This window comes from Loxodonta africana, chromosome 1, assembly GCF_030014295.1.
Source record: "Loxodonta africana isolate mLoxAfr1 chromosome 1, mLoxAfr1.hap2, whole genome shotgun sequence".
Taxonomy (NCBI): Eukaryota; Metazoa; Chordata; class Mammalia; order Proboscidea; family Elephantidae; genus Loxodonta; species Loxodonta africana.
This window is the reverse complement of record NC_087342.1, coordinates 212,415,694-212,431,652: the sequence shown is the minus strand read 5'-3', so window position 1 is coordinate 212,431,652 and position 15,959 is coordinate 212,415,694. Positions and strand designations below refer to the sequence as shown.

Genomic DNA, 15,959 nt, shown 5'->3' with positions numbered 1-15,959 from the left:
AAGGTATCCCTCCCGTGCCTTCCCCCAGCCACCCAGTTCCCCTCCCCAGAGGCAGCCAATGCTACCAGGTTTTTGCATCTCTCTCTAGAGATATAGAAGCAGAGGAAGCTATCTATGGGAATCTTTCTAACGCTCACTAATACATCACTCGGTGGGAGACTACCTCTGGATAAAGTGGTGCCCGTGGAGAGAGAACGAAGCTATTTCAACCCAATAATCAACCACCCCAAATCCACAAGGAGTTAATACATTTAGGTTTTGAAGGGAAAGCTTACTTGGTATAGGGAGATAATGTCTGGCTCTGATAAGAGGAAAGGAGGGCTGCTCTGGATCTAGGTTGTATTTGTAGAGCCAGGTAATGATTCATTGCATGTTTATTCCCTCCCAGGGCAGCTGGTGGGAAGGGCACCACCATCTTCTATCCTAGCAATTTTCTATATGCAAAACACTATCATATTTTTGTATTATTTTGATTAGAAACAGCTGTATTTACCAAAACTTTCTTTCCTCTTAAAAGGAATATTGAAAACAATTTTAAAAATCACCAGCATGATTTTCATAAATCTCAGAGCCAAAATATTTCCCTGCTGGAACATAACTCTCATGATGTAATATAAATTAATGGAAAAACAGCAGTAGACCCTTGCTTTACTGCCAAATCTTTATGAATACTTAAGCAAGATGTATTTATCTTACTGCTGGGAATATTTAATTTTTTCCTTATCTGGAAAGAAATTTTAAAGAGTTCTTGTTAATCAATATATTTTTGGAAAATTTTTTTAGAGTTTATCTTTGATATTAACTTTTACCAAAAACAAACCCCCCAAAACAAGGACGTAATATTTTCTCATAAAATGCAGTTCTTTCTTATTTCTATTAGTATTTACTTAAACAATCAACATATCAACAGAATATCTCTTGGAACATAACAAGCATATTCTAAGTTTCTTTTAAAGAAGTAAATATAGAAAAATAGCCAACAGAATTTTGAAGGTAAAAAAAATGCTCCAACAGATATAAAAATGTACTACAAATCTATTCTAAATAAACAGTGTGACATGGTTCAGAGACAGGCAAACAGCTCATTAGAATATAATAAAAAATGTAGAAACTGACCCACATGTACATTTAAAGTTGAATTTCATATCCAGGGGAAAATAGATCGCATTGGGGTAACTATTGATTTGGGAAAAAATACAGTGAAATTACTCTCTTGAAACATGTTGCTCGCTGCTGTTCAGTTGCCCCAACTCACAGAGACCCCGTGCACAACTGATGAAGACTCTCCCCAGTCCTGCGTCTTCACCATGATTGGTTGTGATTCAGACCGTTGTGATCTGTAGGGTTTTCACTGGCTGATTTTTGGAAGTAGATTGCCAGGCTTTCCTTCCTAGTCTATCTTAGTCTGCAAGCTCTGCTGATACTTGTTTAGCACAGAGCACCACCACCCACAGGCACCACTACAGATACAGGGGTCCCTGTGGGGGACATTTCCAAAAAGAATTACTGTGGTATTCCTCATGTAATCATCTGTCCTTATAGGGTTTACCACAATTCCATTTTTAAAGATTTGATTTGCATGAAAATTTTTAGAAAGCAAAGCATGTAAACCTGTGAGATATCAATAAACAGATCAATGCCTGTAGGGTGTAGGGATCAGACTATGTGACTACTAAGATCCCTTCCAGTTTTAATAGCCTGAGTAAGTGAAGGCTGTTGGGAGGAAAAATGGTAGGATTATAGCAATTTAATGAGGTGCTGATAAAAACTGGATTCCTTTTCTAAGTTGGAAACCCTGGTGACGTGGTGGTTAAGAGCTATGGCCGCTAACCAAAAGGTCAGCAGTTTGAATCTATCAGATTCTCCTTGGAAACCCTGTAGAGCAGTTCTACTCTGTCCAATAGGGTTGCTTTGGGTCGGAATTGACTAGACGGCAATGGATTTTTTTTTTAATTCTGTTTCTGAAAATTGAGTTCCTATCCTTTCTAAGGCATGTCCACTGTGAGCCCAAAGCAGACACATAAGTGCCCACACTGAGTCTCACCAGTCCCATCTTGGGCGTAAACTTCAGTGGAATCTGTTCAAGAGCAGAATAAATGATGTTGATGCTTGTCTTCTGGCCCAGAAAATGAAGCTAAGAAGTGATGGCAAAGGAACAAAAATACAGCTCTTTAAAAATGACTCAGAATTCTTTGAAAGAAAAAAAAATTTAATTTTAGGAATTTATTCAAGGGTGATTATTTTTAGTTTTCTTAAAACGGCTGAGTTAATTATGTAAGCCTAGAAATTCATAATCTAGTTGTATCTTTAAAACTGCTCCGCTGACTCTTAGGTTATCAGTAAAGCAAACCAGGACGAATGTGGGAGAGGCAGAATGGTTTTACTCTAAATTGTGTAATGTCTACCTACCTTGTAAACTGTCGACTCTCTTCGTGAACTTCCATTTCTGTGCTTTTAAATTCATTTAGTTCTTTCCTTATTGCTGCCTAAATAGGAAAAAGGTAGGTAAAAAGAGCTATTACTTAGGTCACATATTGCATATACAGCAAGAATGAAGCAGACACCCTTTGAAGAAATGTCCCGTAGAGAGAGAAGTCTTCCTAACTTCTACCAAGCAAAGGTATGATGAGATACTCATCAAAATATTACCTTTAGTTATCTGTTAACAATAGTGCCAGAATCATGGATGGTCTTTGATTTCAACTTTTTGTTTATCTTTATTTCCTAGTTTTTTTTTAAACAAGGAACATTTTACTCCCATAAAAAATGTACTTCTAAAAACATCTCCGTAACCTCTATACAAAATGGATTTTTCAGTCAAAGATGGAATGACAATACAAACCACAGAGAGTGACTTCACTGAGAGATAAGAACATCTACTTTGTGGCTGGAAAATGATGAATTTTAGAAAAGGCAAAAGAGATAAAGCCCTGAGGCCTGGCTTTCTCCCAGGACTAACTGCCACTCTGCGACACGCGAGCTTCTCCGCAACGCATCTTTCAACTTTATATTTAGATCCTTTGCCACATTTTGTCTCTTCCCCCCAGATACATTCCTCAGCCCCTGTAGTTTCTATGGAGAACCTATGGCAATAATTTTTTTACTGACTTTTGGAAAAAATGAAGCAAGCAGAGAAATGTTTGCAGGTCTGTGTCCCTGGGACACAGTGCTCAGCTTGTCTCACAAGTCATATCCCCAGTGAGGACACTTTGTTTTGCCCACTGTAAAAACTGCTACCTAAATACTCGAGAAGAGTGTGCTTCTTTAGTTCAATCAGATACGTGAAACCAAATGGGCGGCTCCTGTCCAGAGGCAGGATGAGAAGGTAGGAAGGGATAGGAACTGGTTGAAGGGACACAGGGAGCCTGGGGTGGAGAGGGAGTGTGCTATCACATTGTGGGGATTGCAACTAATGTCACAAAACAGTATGTGTGTAAATTTTTGTATGAGAAATTAAGTTGAGCTGTAAACTTTCACCTAAAGCACAATAAAAAAACAAAAAACCCACTACCTAGTACCAGGAGCCCAAATAGTGAAGTTTAACTGTACCAATTACCAATGAACATCTATCAGAAATTCTTCCTTGAAAAAGGTATTTTCATTTGGATCCTGGCAGAGGGAGAGGCCTAACTCTATGTTCATTTTATATTTCTCCTCCAAATGTAAGGTTTCAGTAGAAGAAGCAAAAAGTAGTACAACTGCAGTTAGAGGGCTTGGATTCTAGTCTTAGCTATGCCTCAATAGTGGTGACACCCTCAGTGAGTCAATTTATCGCTCCAATACCTCAGTTTTCCCATCTGGAAAATGGGAATGATAATTCCTCACACTATTATGAGAATCAAGTAAGAAAACATTTGAAAGCGCTTTGTACACTAAAAAAACCTTGATAAAATGTCATTATTATGAGGCTTTTAATAAACAAACTAAATTTTTGTCTGTGATTGTGACTAACAATTATGTCATTTTTACTTATAGAGAGTCTATGTGTAAGAAGATATTACTGAAGGAGACTCAAACATAAATAAAGCAAATCCTTTTTTCTCAACAGTAGGTTGACTACTGATCTAAGGTTCTGGCAAAAATCAATGAAAGCATTCCGTAAGAATTAATTGAGATATGAAATTTATAATATAGAGAACTGTATATTTATTTTTACTTGTAAACTGTGTGCTAACCAGTCACCGTCGAGTTGATTCCAACTCAAGGCGAACCCATGTGTGTCAGAGCAGAACTGTGTTCCATAGGGTTTTCAATGGCTGATTTGTTGGAAGAATATTGCCAGGCCTTTCTTCTGAGGTGTCTCTGGGTGGACTCGAATTTCAGTTAGCAGCTGAACGTGTTAATCATTTGTACCACCCAGGGACTCCAAATTGTGTCCTTTATGTTAATAAAACTTACCATTCATTTACGACCATATACATACACATACATCTTTTCCTAGAGAGCCAGTTAGGCATATGGACCATGTTGTGCTAGTTTGTAATTAGAAATGATGAGTCAGTGTGGTGAAATGAGCTCCTTTATTTGGTCTTTTCCCTTGGTTCTTTGGAAAAACATCTTGGGCAATTTTTTCCCCTAAGCTGGGAAGAGTCGCCTTTGCTCTAGTTCTTTGGAGAAGCAATTTGGGGAGGAGGACTCCCATGTTGTTTTCTACCCCATAGGATTTGTTACATTTGTCCAGGGGACTTCTCAGACTGATGGACATTTCCTGGGTAAGCTGTAAATAACCTGATGATTTGATACTTTTTGTCTGGCCCTGGACTGCAGTCTGCCCTGTGATTGGCCTATTTTAAACACCTGGCAGGGACTGGTTGATTTACTATTCAAATAATCACTTGAAAATCCACCCAAAAAGACTGAGAGTTTTGTAGTTCACTAGTAGGATTGGTTGGTTTGCAGTCCTGTTGGGAGGGTCATGCTTTGAAATTGATAGGGAGTTTGCTTATGTAAGTGGCCCGCCCCACAAAGATTTGGAGAGGGGAGGAGGGAACCACAAGGCCAAGAAGAGCCTGGCGGAACGTGATTTGGACTCAAAGTTCCTGTGAGGGGAACCTCCTAAACGAGTTGTAATGTGGATCAAGGGCTGTAACACTGAAGACAGTGAGAGGCCCTAAAAGGGCCTGGTGGCAGAGTAGTCCAGAAGAAGCCTGGTGGCAGAGCTGAAGAGCTGACAGGGCCTACATGGCCCAACAAGCTGTTACATTGGCTATGAGCTGGACCAGTTAACAGCAGAGAGGCCATGCATGGCCAAAAGGGAGTGTACACAGCCAAGAGGGGGCCTGCTAGCCAGGCCGAGAGGCCTGCTAGCACCGTAGAGAGCAGCTGAAACAGCTGTCCTGGCTAGAAGCTGTCCTGTACTGAAGAAGGGAGGAATGTGTTCTCCACCTCAGGGAAGCCTTCCAAACCTCGCCTATGTGTTTCCTGACCTGATCTTGAGATGTTCCCTGTTACTTCCAAGTTGATCCTGATCCCACATCAACCATATAACTGTGAACATGGTCTGTGAGTTCTGTGTGGCCACTGCTATGAATTATTGAACCCAGCAGAGGAGTGGAGAGTGCTGTGGAGGGGGTGAAGGTTGGGATGGCTGGTGTCAGAAATAGCAAAAAAACTGGAGAGCAGAGCTATACCTAACTTCCACCTCATAGGAACCAGCTTTGTTCTGATTCTGATTCTTACACTTCACGAATTTAGATAATTTCTATGTTAGCTTACAACCAGCCAGTTATAGGTAATGGATGTGATATGAAATTATAAGGACTTTTTTTTTTAAATAAATAAAATAGATGTGACTATAGTCAGTTAAAGAAATTCAATATTCATTTAAAAAATCTACCAAAGAATGACAATAGCATTTTAAATTCTTGTGTTTATTTCTAATTCCTATAGAAAAAATTATGCAATATTTTTCTATCTAAAAAAGAGTTATTCTTTTTATTTTTCCTTTAGGGGAGAAAAAATTGAAAATCCAGTTCTAAAAATGCTATCTTCTGTATCTTAAAAAGTCTCATGAGAAATATGGGAGACAGTATCGGGAGAAAATAAACAGCAGCCTCACATGTGAGCAGGGAGTGTCTCTGGCTGAGCTCTGGGGCTCAGGGTCCCACCTGCAGGGAAGATACAAAAGCTGTGTGTCTTCAAATAACCTATGGAGAGAAACTCACCCTGTAGCAGAAAACCTGACTGAGCACACCTCCCCTGCTGCACAAAAAGCCTATTTTGTTTCGATAAGAAATTAAAAAGAAAAATCCTCTCTGTTACAGCTAGAGATGAACAAGCTTTACTTTCCAACAATTGAACAACTGTTAGGAAAGAGTATTTCTAGAGTGAGGGAAATTTCATTTCCAACTGAGGGTGGTTAATCATTCATCCTTGCTGGTGAGAGGGTCTGCTGGACCAACCTGGAAACCTGCTGACACTGCCTAGAGTAGGTAGCTGAATATTTATATTCCCCAAGACTCAGCAGTTGAATCACACAGAGTAGATGCTAGAAAAACTCTTGTACCGGCGTGCCTGAAGACATGTATGAGAATCATCATAGGAACGCTGCTTATAAAACTCAAACCTGGAAAGTGACTAAATGATCATCACCAATTAAATGAATAATTACTTTGTAGCCTATTCATGCAATGAAATATTGCATTTCAGTGAAAAGGAATAAACCATAGCTTAGTGCATCAATACAGATTCTTTAGTGTTGGTCGAATGAAGCAACACCCAGAAGAATGCTGTATGATTCCAATTACAGAAAGCTCCAAAACAGACAAAACAAAGGAATATACATATATATTTGTTTAGTGATATATATATATATGACGGTGGTTAAACTTTTTTTTTTTTTTTTAAATAGGGATGGCAGCTACTCCTTGCAGAAGGGAGGAAAATACAATTGAGGAGGAGCACACAGGGCCTTTCTGAGGTACTAGTATTGTTCCAGTAAAGTTCTCCTGGGTGGTAAATGGTTCCAGTTGCTACTGAGTTGATTCTGACTCATGGCGACCCCACATGTATCAAGAGTAGAACTGTACTCTATAGAGTTTTCAAGGGCTGATTTTTGGACATAGATCACTAGTCCTTTCTTCCAAGGTGTCTCTGGGTAGATTCCAACCTCTAATCTTTGGGTTAGCCACTGAACACATTAGCCGTTTGCAACACCCAGAGACTTCCTCTAGGTGGTAGGGATTAGTAAGATAGGTGTTTTATTTTTATTATTTAAACTGTGCATTAGTTTTATATATTCTTTGCCATATGTGATATATTTCACAACTGAAAAAAATACCAGAAGAATGTATAACATAAGGCCTGATAGGGTTAGGGTTGAAATATTACCCATTGTTAACACTCACCACAGAGACCGTATCTGACCCAAAGCCTTGTATTTCTTTGTAGGGCATCAGGTACCACATGGAATCCTAAATAAAGCCCCTTGCTATTTAACAGAAACGAGAAAGTGCAGAAAGGAATGTAGATACAGAATGGGAAACTACTCAAAATGAACTGAGAGGTAGAAAATGGAAAAAGAGGGGGCTTCTGGTTGAGACTTGTGCTTAGGATAAACCACACTGAATGGTCTTAGCTACCGTGCATATCAGTTGGAAAGAGGCTCCCAGAGGAGATGTGTTTTTCACACCCCATGACTGGTTACTAGAGACCTGTGCATGAGGGGTGGGCAGCAGGGAATGACGGGTGTGCTACTCTCAGCCTCCTTCCCATCTATTCTTGTTAAGAACGTTTTTTCCTCTGTGATTGTCATGGATTGAATTATGTTCCCTAAAACTGTGTGTCAACTTAGCTAGGCCATGATTCCCAGTATTGAGTGGTGGTTCACCATTTTGTGATTTGATGTGATTATCCTGTTATAAATCCTAACCTCTATGATGTTAATGAAGCAAAATTAGAGGCAGTTATGTTAATTAGGCAGGACTCAATCTACAGGATTAGGTTGTATCTTGAGTCAATCTCTTTTGAGATCTAAAAGAGAGAATAGAGCAGAGAGGAGAGGGACCTCCTACCACCAACAAAGCAGCGCCGGGAGTGGAGCCCATCTTTTGGACCCAGGGTCCCTATCCTGAGAAACTCCTAAACCAGGGAAAGATTGATGACAAGGGCCTTCCCCCAGAGGTGACAGAGAGACAGAATGCCTTCCCCTGGAGCTGGCACCCTGAATTTGGACTTCTAGTCTCCTAAACTGCAAGAGAATAAATTTCTCTTTGTTAAAGCCATTTACCTGTGGTGTTTCTGTTAGGTAACTAAGGTAACTAAGACAGTCTTCTTATTCCTACTTAGGAGCTGATGATTTCTGAATATACAGCTCTAGTTTGTGTCTGACACATAGTAGGTGCTTTACAGAATGAAGCCTATTAAAAGGCATCAGTACAGAGTGCATTAAGACTGAGTGTAGTACAAGAGTTTATTTAGTACTAAATTTTGGTTAGAGATAAACATTAGACATAATTATTTGGGATACTGAAGAATTTAAAAAGAAACGGCTGTCATAAACCTTTGGCTGTGGAGCCACAGTACTCGTAATAGTCTTTCTCCATGATGGAACCTCTATATAGTTTAGTTTTACTGAACCATGAGCTGACCCTTGGACCAAATATAGCCCGCTGCCTATTTCTGTAAATAAGTTTTATTTGAATACGGCCATGTCATTTATTTGCGTATTGTCTAGGGCTGATTTCAAGCTACAATGGCAGAGCTGAACTACGTAAGCCCAAAGTATTTACTCTCTGGCCCTTTACACAAAAAGAGTGTCAGTCCTGAAATAGATCAATACCTTTTCTACTACTAACATATCATTTTAAAATAATAAGTTGTATAAGTGAAATTTTCTAAGGGGAAAGATAAATCATGGCTACAGTAACCCCCCCCCATATTGAGATTTGAATGCAGATAGGTTACATAGTAACTAAAACCTGGTATTCTCTCAGACTTAGGTGAAAGAACTATATTGATATTACTAAATATATCACTTAAGTGGCTTAAGTAATCAGAGGCAGAAAATTGCTGGAATATTTGGTAAGATCTAGCCTCCTAGGGTGACTAAGTGTGTGTGTGTGTGTGGGGGGGGGGTGTTATGAACCTTTTAGAAAAGCAATAAAATCATGAATAAAGCCATTGTGATTCTTGCCTTGTCTGCAGGTGTTAACCTGGCCCAGGGTTTGTCTGCCCGCCGGTCATAGTCCGGGGAATCAGTGACTTCTACATACTCGTTAAACCGCAGGATCCTTCGTGCTTGTAGCTCTGCCACCGTGGGTCTCAGGCTGAGCTGCAGGGGGGCAGAGAGAAAAGAGGAGTTCAGCAAACTATTTACAGCCTCAGGGTGGCAAGTTTTCTATAGAGAACACTTCAAAGTTATGGTTAAATAAGGTCACTTTCAAGTAACAAAAAAAAAAAAAAAGGCAGCAGCATCTAGGGAATTTCTAATGAGAACTAGAAAGCAAAGTGCCCTAATTTTTCTGACTATAAAAATCATCATTGTTAGATAGGTCACAGTCTCTGGCAACCATCTGCATTATGCGATTTTCCCACCTTGCCTGGCACTGTGATAAAGGCCTGTCGTCCCCGACGCAGGGAACACACAGTGACACAGACACAATCGTAATCCAAGTATAGGATGGCTGGTTTGAGGATGGAGTTACCAAGGCGAATGCCCTGAAACTTTCAGAGGTGAGAATAAAAATCTCTGTTCCTAGTATATTAAACCTATATATTCGGAGATGCACAAAGTTACAACAAAGGAATGGAACTCTGGTGGCACAATGGTTAAGCATTTGGCTGCTAATCAAAAGGTGGGTGGTTCAAAGCCACCCAGTGGCTCCAAGGAAGAAAGACTTGGCAATCTGCTCCCTAAAAGATTAGAGCCTAGAAAGCCCTATAAGGCAGTTTTACTTTGTCACATGAGGTCACTATGAGTTGAAATTGACTAGATGGCACCACCAACAACAAAGAAATGGTCCAGTGAAGGGTGTGTCTACAGCATAGCCTTCCTTCTAAGAAGGAAGACCCAGGCCCCGATCTGACATTTCTCCTGGACAAGAAAAGTGGATATGCAGGCACCAGGAAGGGAAAGTTGCTAGAGGCCTTTTCCATTGCCCAAATGGAGAACTGCAGTTGAGTGGGATCAGAACTGCTTAAAGTCAGCTTAAAGACATTTCTAATAACTTGGGTTCCTCCTTGTGGTTTTTATCAAATTCAAATTTATAATAATATTAATCCCTTTGTGTATTTGCTTTCTTCTCTTTGTACCTTCTCAAGTCCAAGAAGAAGACAGAAATGGTACTGAGACACGAAAGAAACCTGGCTCCGAGGTTGACAGGTGTTATCTACTCTGCTATTGAGGTTCACCACTTTGTGGAATTTCTCAGTTGGGAGATGTCATAGTATTTTTCAGAAAGGTATCCTTGTGCTGCTATTTCACCTATAGGGACCATTTTCAGTATCTTTTCTCTCTTGTATGTACTCTGTATATAGCCAGACAACCCATCGTCTTAGTGGTCTCTTTGGAGCTATTCCTTATTGCACTGGCTCAAGGATGGTACACTGGACTATAATCCGTGATCAACAGCATCCCCTTTCCTGGGTCTCAGATTCCTCCTAAGTAAAATAAGTAGATGAACTAAGTAAATGCTCTAATAATCAAAATATTCAAGACCTATTAGAAGGCCTGAACTGACACCTTGAGCCCAGGACCTGAAAAGGGACATGGCAACTGTAACGCCTTCCATCTTCATCAAGCCCTGGCAGGCCATGGGCAAAGGAGAGAATAACCAGTTTTTTTCTATTATATTCTTAGTTGCTATCCAATCTATATTGCTAGTTTCCTGCTGCCTTTCTGGGGGTGGTGGGGATAAGGAAGCACAGAAATGCTTGCTCACAGGCTGTCCTGTATCTATGACAGGGAGCTCTGTGTGGCACAGGCAAAAGGGCGCAGAGGTTAAGGAAGGGGCTGCTGCCTCACCAACACTCAGTTTTCACTGGAGGAGCCTAACTGGATCAGACAAACTCTAGGTGTGGCAGGGGTGAGCCTGGAGCAATGGGAAGGAGCTACTGCTTGTCTGCAGTGGTAACTCAAGGACCATGGAGTGCTAGAAGAGCCAGCCCTTGGAAACTCAGGTTACACCTTGATCATTGTTTGACTTTTAGGGGCTTTGAGAAAATAATTAAGGATCTTTGACCTGAAAACAAACAGAGAAGCAAACAAAAATTCTCAAAGTGCAGTCCCGATAACTTTCCCATGGGAGAGTAGTGTTTCCTCCACCCACCCCAGAATGCTTTGCTGCGGACAAATGTGGGTCAGGTAACACACTTCACTGCAGATGCCATATTTTAGTCACCCTGCCCTCTTCCAAGTGTGGAAGGCAATAGGTATATCTGAAGAATTACCAATCAAGGATTTATAATGCCATATAAACTCTGATAGTGCTTGATTTTTCAAAACTATTATTGTTTTAACACTGAAAAAAAGTGAGGGCAATAGAATCAGATTTATATTTTCATAAAAGAGAGGGGACAATTTTCTGCATTTTGGAGGTACAGTCATTCGTCAATTTGGGTAGCACTGTACCAGGCAGGCTAGATGTCAAGTTTAATTAATAAATTACTCACTTAGCTCTGCTCAGAACAGTGGCAGAATCTGCAGTAGTAATACAATGCTTACCTAATGTTTCCAAGGCTACATGGAAAGCATGAACACTTTTTAAAACTATTCTTTAAAATTAAAGCTATAAAATTAAATTTGGGCTGGGGGAGCGGGCAATGGGGAATTACTGCTAATGGGTACTGAGTTTCTGTCTAGGGTGAAGAAAAACTTGGAAAGAGACAGCGGTGAAAGTTACACAACATGGTGAATGCAATTAATGGCACTGAATAGTAACACTGGAAAATGGCAAGTTTTTCGTTATAAAACTAATAAAATTGTTCAAACGCTGGAAATACTATACATTGAAATGTTAATAATGGCGATCTTTGGATAGAAGACTTTTGTCTGAATTTATCTACTTATTTCTTTTTATATTTTCAAAAAAATCTTGACAGAGTGTATGCCAGTTTTAACAGGGGGTACTGCTTTCCACCAGACAGAGCTGGAGAAAAATGTAGAACAAAATTTTAACGCACAAAAAAAAAACACTAGACTTACTGGCCTGACAGAGACTGGAGAAACCCTGGAAGTATGGCCCCCACACACCCTTTTAGCTCAGTAATGAAGTCACTCCTGAGGTTCACCTTCAGCCAAAGATTAGCAGGCCCAAAAAACAAAATGAGGCTAAAGGGGCACAGCAGCCCAGGAGCAAGGACTAGAGGGCAGGAGGGGACAGGAAAGCTGGTAACAGGGAACCCAAGGTCAAGAAGGGGTGAGTGTTGACTTGTGGAGTTGTTAACCAAATGTCACAAAACAACAGTACTGTTTAATGAGAAGCTAGTTTGTTCGGTAAGTAAACCTTCATCTAAAGTACAATTAAAAAAAAAATTAAGAGAAAAAAAGAATATATGTCAATTTTATAATCAGTGCATGCAATTAAAAAAAAAACTGTCTTTTCAAAATTAACATAACATGCAATTATAAATACAAACATAATTCACACTGAATTTATTACAATGATTTTAATACCTATGAATATTTAGTAATAGGAACAATTATTCCTAAATATCAGGTTTACATGTAAAGAACTGACTGGAATTTAAAAACAAAGAATATCTCAAAACACGTAAGTTCGTTAATAGTCATGGTTTCATCACCTTTCTGCTGAGTCTGCGTTTAAGTTCCATTTTTGCTTCCTGTTCTTCTTCTTCGTTTTTTTCTGTAAGGGAGTGAAAAGGCATGGTGACTTAGTTACTATAGATGATATGTGTAATAAGAAAAATAGATCAGGCCACAGTTAACTGACCTCTAACACATATTGATCAAACACTCCTCTAAAATATTTTAAAAGTTATCACAAGATTCTGCAGAAAGACTGATTACTAATTCGTACATATATGTATATATATACACACATACATACACATGCACTCATGTATGTCTATATACGTATGTGAGTGTGTGTGTGTATATATATATAAGTTTTTTTTGGTAGGACTGGTTTACTTTACTAATTGTAAACTGCTTTGGTTCCTGACTTCTTGTTTCATTCCGAAAAGACCACGAGAGTGCCCATATTCTGGCAAAGGCCTTTTACTGCCTCCCATTTCATGGCTTACATGCACAGTTTGCCAGATCTCAGATAAAAATTTACTTCTAGATGTGGCCTTCATGTGAAAATCTAAAACATATCAAAAGAACAAATCAGAACCATCCAATGCATGCACGAGCTGTGATTTCCTTTCAAATCCAACCAAAACATGCGATTTGTCTACCTGGGTTTCCCAAGTAGAAGTCGAATGTAATAATTTTTTTGCACTTTGCTTTCAAACCAGAATGTTCTCAATAGGGTTAGGTGCACTGTTGATGGAGATTATTTCTTTTCTTATAATTGACTTCTCTAGTGTTTGGCTGAGCAGTACAATTTACTGGTTAATTAAATGAATGCTATCCAAAAATGAGACTAAAAGAAAAGTGTACAGAATTTTAAAAGAAATAAACACTCCTTTAGATTTTAATGGTTGGTTGTTGAATGAACTACTCTCTGTTGCTTCCTGTTACTCATCATTTGTTCTATAAATGAGCACAGATTTTATTTCTCAGATACTAGTGCTTATGAAAGGTTATCTTCTAGAAAGTGTTATGACCCCTATTGACGGTACATCAATCATACTATACAAAGGCTCAACCAAAAATGTTGAAAAAAAAACTTCTCTATGAGAAGGTAATTACATGTCTTTTAAAAATTCAAACAGCCTTCTTATGCTAAAATTATTTTTATTGTGAACAAAATATCAGTATTCGCTATTTGCACATTTGCATATGTTAGTTGAATATGCTAAATTCTCTATTAATTTTCCTCATCTGGACAGGGAAAAGTTTCTACATTCTTCTCAAACATTAATTTTAATTCATAAGAAAGAATATGATCAGTCCTGATTATTTAGACAAATAGTGAATATAAACTGAAATCACCCTATAAGAAAAGAAATAACTAGTTACTATTCCTTAAGTGCCTGTGAGTATCAAACAAATTTGGTTATAATTCAAATTTCTTCCTATGAAAATACTTGCAGGTTTTAATAATTGTTTCATAAAATATATATCTTTTGTTATCCTTAAAATACATCCTTAGGATCAAATAATTACCTTTTATGAACTGGATAAGGTTTGTAAATTGTCAATTATACATAACAGACAAAAAATCCAAATTTGTGGTTCATATGATTCAAACGAGGGCTTTGGTTATATTATTAATAAATGAAAAATATAACCCTTACAACATTTTAGTCACTTCTTCTGAGAAAGCGATTATGCTTCATTTTTAAAGATTCTTTGCAAAGACAAAAAATCTGGATATCTAATTCCCCAAAGCTAACAAATGCACCGGTTTTCACTAACTACAGAAAATGTCATTTCCTTGAAGGGGATATTACATAGTTTTGCCTTTTTATGCAGATTGTACAACTAGGTGACAGCCAATTATGTTTAAAAAAAAGAAAGGCCAATTGTAGTTACTGGAGGAAAATAAACAGGATTTTACCATCTGGGAATTCTTTTTTGACATCAGGAAATGACTTCCTTACATTTCCCATGTTCGAAATTCTGCTTCTAAAGAAGCTAGAGATGAGAAGTGGAAGCAAGCCAGCATGGCTGTTCTTCTGAATCTTATTAAGTATGGTTTTTGTGAAATCTCTTACAAAGAGTCAAGGTTAAACCTTAAACTTGTTTTTTACAAACTCACCAAGTTTTTTTTTTTGAATGTTTCCTTCAATTTTTAACTCAGTAGAGAGGCTAATATTAGGATGTAAGCTTTTCTGGTTACTTTAAACAAACTGGAGGGATGTCAATGAAAGAAATGACATGGCTCATTGACAAATCTTGCCCCCATTAACTCTCAGCAGAGCAGAGAAGGGCGGCCACTTCAGAACTGCCACAAGGAAGTCCTTCCCGTAAACACACAAACAATAGATGTGGTTTAACAGCAATGGGCACTACAGGAAACTTGCCTGGTTGCAAGTTTTGCCCACAGCATTTTGTGAAGAGCTAAAAGGAAAAGAAAGAAAAGCACAGAAATACCAGCAACTGGAGTATTACATTCTTGAGTTATCAATTCAGATAAGATGGGTTCAAAAAGACAATCTCTTTTTTTGTATGTGTGGGTTTGTTTCTGTTTTCGCTGTTTCCATATGGATGTTTTTAACATATTGAGGTACATGTATAAACTTACTTTGGAATGCATAAAAAGTAAGAGGTATCAATGGACACTTGGTACATTTATCTGTGGTTGCAAGATGTAATAAAGTAAGACACTAATGGTAGAATGGTAGACATATGGGTGCTTATTATAAAATTCTTTCAACTTTTCTGTATGTTTAAAAAGGTTCATAATAAAATGTTGGGGAAAGAACATGTGCAGAGCTCAATGGCGTAATATATTTTCTCTATAGAATATATGGCTGCAATTATATTCACAGCCAGATAGTATAGAAGGAACTGCACCTTATATCCCTGTCCCTATAAAAGCTGTTCCATATACATTGCTTTTCCTGAGAAGCACACGCTTCCCTTTTAAGCACTAAATCTTGCTTTCTGTTTTATCAGTTTTAAGGAAGTGGTTCTAAAATACATAACTAAAAAAAATTATATATATACACATATATATGTTTAATATATACATAATACATATATTTTAGATTCTAGCTGCATTAAGAGACAAAAAAATCAATTAAGGAATGATATGAGAATGATGATAAGAAATAAAGCTTGTTCTGTTGTCTCCAAATCATGCTATTAGCATTTACTGCCATGTGATTCATGTTTATTAAAACAGTGATGGGCTCTGATTTGAGAACCACTGAACGTTTTATGCTGT

At 38.4% G+C, this 15,959-nt stretch overlaps 1 protein-coding gene across 4 annotated transcripts in view; it reads right to left on the bottom strand.

The window, feature by feature from the left end:
* Positions 1-15,959, bottom strand: part of PHACTR2 (phosphatase and actin regulator 2) — a 341,627-nt gene that overhangs the window by 23,833 nt on the left and 301,835 nt on the right. For all 4 annotated transcript variants that reach the window (XM_064291660.1, XM_010588137.3, XM_023551977.2 and 1 more), the window contains 3 exons: positions 12,742-12,803; positions 9,134-9,271; positions 2,410-2,486 (listed from right to left, as the gene is read on the bottom strand). In XM_064291660.1, the coding sequence (XP_064147730.1) occupies positions 2,410-2,486; positions 9,134-9,271; positions 12,742-12,803 (277 nt within the window). The remainder of the gene's footprint in view (positions 1-2,409; positions 2,487-9,133; positions 9,272-12,741; positions 12,804-15,959) is intronic.